This window comes from Corylus avellana, chromosome ca10 (genome assembly GCF_901000735.1).
Source record: "Corylus avellana chromosome ca10, CavTom2PMs-1.0".
In the NCBI taxonomy this organism is placed as follows: Eukaryota; Viridiplantae; Streptophyta; class Magnoliopsida; order Fagales; family Betulaceae; genus Corylus; species Corylus avellana.
In genome coordinates this window covers 17,994,726-18,000,757 of record NC_081550.1, presented here as the reverse complement: position 1 = coordinate 18,000,757, position 6,032 = coordinate 17,994,726, and the positions used below count along the sequence as shown (strand labels likewise).

Sequence of the window (6,032 nt, the reverse complement as noted above, 5' to 3'; positions counted from 1 at the left end):
CAAACTTGTGAAACTCGAATTCTAGAGTTTTTAGCGATTTCCGTTCCTTCTGCAGCAAGCTCCGGCACATCCACATGACAAGAACCCTGTTTTATGGGTTCATCAGGTTCACGCATCAAGGCTTGCTGGGTAATGGGGGAAAATCTTTTCTCTGAGGAATGCCGGCGGCTAAGAAAGACCAACGGCATTGAGAGGGACGCGAATGCGACGGCGTTGAGGGAGGGATGGCGAAGATGGTATTTGGGTTGTAAAAACCTAGGGGGTTGGGGGAGAGGAGAATGGAGAGAACACGAGTTTTTCTTTTGTTTTTTTTTCTTTAAGCAGTACGCAGTTTTTTTAATTTTGGTTTTATTTTTGTTTTTGTTTTTTTTTTTCTTAAAAAAAATGACGTGGTACTTAAAAATCTAAGTACCATCTCACGTGGCGTTCACGTGTAAAGATGAATGGCGTTCCGTTAAAAAACTTAACAGAATCTTAATGGAGGTACCAAGTAGGTTTATTGGCTTACCACAGGTACCATTTACGATATTTTTCAAAATTCAGATGGCTATTTGATTTTGGTGCACACTACCGATACTGAAATAGTATTTAACCTATATATTAAATTGGAGTTAATATCAGTTTAAAAACAATCTCTTCCACAGTGAGTATTAGGTGAAGACCTTGTGTTGGTAGACAATTAATTTAATATTAGATGGGAGTAGATAAATTAGATAGGTTTTTTAAATATATTAAATTAGAGTTAATATCAGTTTAAAAATAATCTCTCTCTCATGCTGCATTTAGCTCTTCCTAATGCTAACTTTGAATAAATAGAGCTGATAAGCGGTGATAGGATCTACCTCTCTGTGTAAAATATTCGTTTGATGATATTGAGGGATTTTAGGAGGTCGATGATGTACGATTGTGTGATTGTATGATTAGATTTTCATTTCTTCCTTCTTCGATATTCTTGTATGAATATATTAAAATGGAGTTAGATTCTGTGATGATGTAAAACTGAAATTGCAGAGTTGTAGGAAGAAGAAAAAGAAAGTCTTTCATAAAGCTTTAAAGAAAAACAAAATGAGCAGTACTCGATGTTGAGAAAGTCTTCATGCCTGGTGATTTACACTAACCAAGGCACAAAGATTTCTACTGTGGATTCGAACTCATGACCTAGTGTCTACCTAATCACTTTAGGAATTTTCTTGAACAATCAAACCATCACGAAGAAAAAAAAAATTTCTATATGTTGTATTCCATACGTTTGAATTGTAACGTGGTGCCTATATATGAAACTACAACCCTCGACAGATTGATAAGAGCGAAAACATATTGACTCAAGAATTATATTCTCACACATTGCTATGTTTGCAATGGAATTATATGCAAGCCTCTACCCTATACTACCCACAAACCAAAACCAGATTATATACTGCAACATTCTTAGTAAGTTAGAAATAAATTTACAGATGGAGACTTTTATAGGCGCCTGCGATGCTAAATTTATCAACTCTTATGATCACTACTAGCTCCTTGGTACATCTTGGCAATTAAAGGGTGACAAATACCCTCCAGCTCCTTTGTCCTATTCTCAAACTCATGTGCCTCCACAAGCTGGTTCCTTTCAAGCCACTGGATAGTCTGCTCAATTGCATCTTCAGTCTTTGCCAAAGCATTCTTCACCTCCCTCATTTTGTACCTCATGTAGTAAGCACAATTTTCCAATACTTTCTTTGCTTCAACCTTCTTCTCATGCTCCCTATCCTCGGGGATGGCCACGTACTGCTGATCAGCCGGTGCCTCCTCTGCCTGGTTCATAATGAACGGTTTGCAAATACTCTCCAGCTCGCTCATCTGGAATTCAAATTCGTCTGCCGAAGCAAGTTGGTTCAGTTCGAGCCAATTAATAGCCTGCTCAATTGCGTCCTCAATCTTCTTCTTGATAGCAGATGGGACCTTGGCTGAAAACTTGTCATCTTTAATTGTTTTCCTCAAGCTGCAGGCATACTTCTCCAGCGCATTCTTTTTCTCCACCTTCATGTTATGCTCCTCATCGTCAGCCTTGTACTTCTTAGCCTCCTGCACTAACTTGTCGATCTCTTCGTTGGAGAGCCTGCCCGTATTGGTGATTGTAATTTTGTTCTTATTTCCAGTGGTTTTATCCTCTGCAGAGACATCCAAAATACCACTGGAATCAATGCCAAAGCACACTTGGATTTGAGGAACTCCCCGAGGAGCAGGAGGAATGCCAGATAACTCGAACTTGCCCAGAAAGTTGTTGTCGTGGGCTCTGCTTCGTTCACCCTCATACACCTGAATCAGCACAACAGATTGGTTCTCGCGTTGGGTCGAGAACACCTGCTCCTTCTTAGTGGGAATGGCAGTGTTCCTTGGAATCAAAACAGTCATGACACCTCCAGCAGTCTCCAAACCAAGCGAAAGAGGAGTAACATCCAGCAACAACAAGCCCTGCACCTTCTCATTACCCTCACCGCTAAGAATTGCGGCCTGAACAGCAGCGCCATAGGCAACCGCCTCGTCAGGGTTAATCCTTTTGCAGAGCTCCTTCCCATTGAAGAAGTCCTGCAACAATTTTTGAACCTTGGGGATCCTGGTAGACTCTCCAACCAGAACCACATCATGGACACTGCTCTTGTCCATCTTAGCATCCGTCAAACACTTCTCAACAGGCTCTATACACTTCCGGAATAAATCCGAGTTAAGCTCCTCGAATCTTGCTCGAGTGATTTTTGAGTAGAAGTCAATACCCTCGTACAAAGAATCAATCTCAATCGTTGTCCGAGTATTAGATGACAAAATCCTCTTGGCCCTTTCACAAGCAGTCCACAATTTCCTAAGAGCCTTAACTCCAGTAATTGTCTTCATATGTTTTCTTTTGAACTCTTGAACAAAATGGTTCATCATTCTACGGTCAAAATCTTCACCTCCCAAGTGGGTATCACCAGCTACAGCTTTCACTTCAAAGACGCCCCCTTCAATGGTGAGAAGTGCGACATCCAACGTGCCACCACCAAGATCAAAGATGAGCACATTCATCAAACCAGTACCACACTCCTTGTCAAGCCCATATGCACAAGCAGCAGCACTTGGCTCATTGATAATACGCATCACATTTAGGCCAGCAATGATACCAGCATCCATTGTGGCTTGACGTTGCGAGTGATTGAAACAAGCAGGAACAGAGATAACAGCATTCTTGATCTTTGAACCACAATAAGCCTCTGCAATCTCTTTCATCTTTATGAGAATCATTGAAGAGATTTCTTCAGCCAGAAACTGTTTTTCCTCATACATGTAGTTAACAACAATAATGGGTCTCCCATTATCAGGGTCAGCAATCACCTTGAATGGCCAGAATTGCATGTCATGTTGCACTGAGGCATCATTGTATCGCCTTCCAATCAAACGTTTAGAGTCTTCATAGAGTCATACCACCGACATGTACATCGACATGTAAACAAGTCATTACATTAAACATGTACATCGACATGCAAACAAGTCATTACATTAAACATTCTTAGCTTCACAATAAGTACATTTTGTCACCTTAATTTGTTTTGAACTTGTTAGAAAGCCAAAAAAAGGCCAACTTTTGATGCTACTAAATTAGGGATTTGCCAAAGCAAAAGAAAGACCCCAATGTAATGAGTCTAATGAACCAGGAAAAACGCTAATCATATTTGTGCTATCACCTCCAAAATAACTTGTCAATTTAGAGCTTTTCTAAAATTATTTATGAAGCTCAGTTTTACTCACTAAGTAAGCAATTTATGTGGGATTTTGCACTCATTAGTGTCTTCACAAACAATCACCAATGGAACCAAGGTTGTTACATGCACCAACGGCTAGTAAGCTAGCATTTTCTTGGGTTGTCACACCAATGACTTAAACAATTTTCCTCTCCATTAACATGAAGGAAACCAAAAAAAAAGAAAAGAAAAAAAATCTATATTTTCTTTCCTTCTTCCACAATAATTAATGTCATAGACCAATATATATATATATATATATATATATAATAGCCGAATTTCCCTTAAAGGTAACCTAGAATTGCGACACGTGTACTTAATTCAAACTAAAATGAAGGTTCTTTTGATTGTAAAATTTTCTATGATTTATACATTCTGATTGTGTCACTATGTTCAGCAATGTAGTAGTGTATAATCTTTAGTATGTCTGTTCATTGAAATGGGCATGATTGATTTTTTTACACAACTTTTTTAACCGAGAAGAATCATGAACATAGCACAGATTATGGGCTATTATACATAAAACAAATAAGCAAGGTTTTGAATGTAAAACTCAAAAACGTAAACTGGTAGCGGTATCAGAGAAGCAGGAACTCACCAAAAACAGTGTTGGTAGGATTCATGGCTACCTGGTCCATTGCCGCCTGACCGATCAAACGGTGAGTTTCATTGAAAGCAACAAAAGATGGTGTTTTCCGGTTCCCAAGATCATTGGGTATGATCTCCACCTGATTATGTTTCCACACTGCCACGCAGGAGTAGCATGTTCCCAAATCGATCCCAATCGCCGGACCCTGGTCTTTCCCAGCCATAGCTTACAAGAATTGACAAAAAGAAGAGATAATGAAGAACACCCAAGAAATCTCTTGGACTTTTGAAGAGAAAGATCACTGAGAAGTTGTGTTTGTAGTATATATGTTCCGATCGATTTTGGAGATGCTGACATGCTTTTCTACTTTTTCGGGCTTAGCTAGCAAGGCTTCAGGCTACGATTCCTTTTCTACTTTTTCGTATTATACTGGTCTGTTTTGAATTAAGATTTCAAAAAGTTCTATTAAAAATCTAATTTTTAAAAACGCAATTAAAGCATTTACCTTAATAGTTAAGGTGGTGTATTTTCCAAAAACAAAAAACCCCTCATTATCTATGAAAACGTTAAAAAATCGCAATATTTTTAAAAAAATTCCAACCATCTGAGCAATGTGGGGAAGATGGGCTGCAATCTTGGCAACAAGAGAGCACATTTTTGCCAAAAATCCAGGCACATTTGGGGTTTTTGAAAAAATATCACAAAAAAAACTCATACATTAGCTTTTTATTTCCCTATATGAAAGAATTTTCAAAATTCTTTTTCTATTTCAATTTTCTATATTTTTATATTTTCCCTCGCACTCTTTCCCCCGTTCGCAAAGAAATGAAAACAAGAAGTCACCTTACCCTGTTTCCTTTGAAGCCCAAGAACCTTGCCCCCTCTTCCTTTTGTTTTTCGAAACCAGACCCCTACCCCTTATTGGAGAGAGAAGTTCTCTGCATGTAGTTGCACGGTAAAGAAGAAAGGAGAAGGAAAAGGAGGAGGTTGTGGAACATGGAGGAATTTCGGCCAATTTAGAGGAAAGGTAATAAATTGGATTTCGAATTTTAAGTTATAATTAAATTGGGTTCTGCTTGGGTTGATGTTGATGGGTTTCGGTTGATTTAACTGGGTGATGGGTTCTGCTTGATCATCTTGGCGGTCAATTTTTATCCAGCAACTTACATTACGTCACGCGTTTCACTCAAAAATAAATAATAAAATATTAATTAATTTTTTTAAAAAAATAAAAATAAAAATATTAAAAAAGTTAATTAATATTTTAAAAAATATGAGGTGGCCAACTACCCTAACTGAGCCATGGGGTGGCCGGCCATTTTGGCCCTTGGGGATGGTCTAGGCCTTAAGGAGTGGCTACTTTGGCCACCCCCAACTCGCCCTTAGGGGTGGCTTCATGACTCAATTGGGGTGGTTGGCCACCCCATATTTTTTTAAAAATTATTTGAATTTTAATCTTCATTTTTAAGTTAATTAATATTTCATTATTTATTTTTTAGTGAGACTCGTGACATGGTGTAGGCTGTTGAATAAAAATGAACAGCCACAATAATCCATTGGAAAATCTCTAATTTCTGCTCAAATGTGAAGAGATTCGGATTCCATTATATTATGTATGCTTTGGGTGTTGGCCGAAATTGAAATGATTTTGTCATTTTGGTTTGAAATCTTGTGGGCATTTTCTGGGT

General features: G+C 38.4%; 1 protein-coding gene across 1 annotated transcript; it reads right to left on the bottom strand.

Annotated features, from left to right (window-relative positions):
• Positions 1-1,254: 1,254 nt before the first annotated feature.
• Positions 1,255-4,742, bottom strand: LOC132163445 (heat shock cognate 70 kDa protein 2-like). The gene is made up of 2 exons (XM_059573741.1): positions 4,354-4,742; positions 1,255-3,422 (listed from the first exon to the last, which is right to left on the bottom strand). The coding sequence occupies exons 1-2, from the start codon at positions 4,565-4,567 to the stop codon at positions 1,492-1,494; spliced, it is 2,145 nt and encodes a 714-aa protein (XP_059429724.1). The 5' UTR covers positions 4,568-4,742; the 3' UTR covers positions 1,255-1,491.
• Between the last annotated feature and the right edge of the window lie 1,290 nt (positions 4,743-6,032).

Coding starts and splice junctions, on each gene's coding strand:
- LOC132163445 (XM_059573741.1), bottom strand. CDS start 4,567: ATGGCTGGGAAAGACCAGGGTCCGGCGATTGGGATCGATTTGGGAACA. Junction 3,423..4,353: donor TCCTACCAACACTGTTTTTG/GTGAGTTCCTGC, acceptor GACTCTATGAAG/ACTCTAAACGTTTGATTGGA.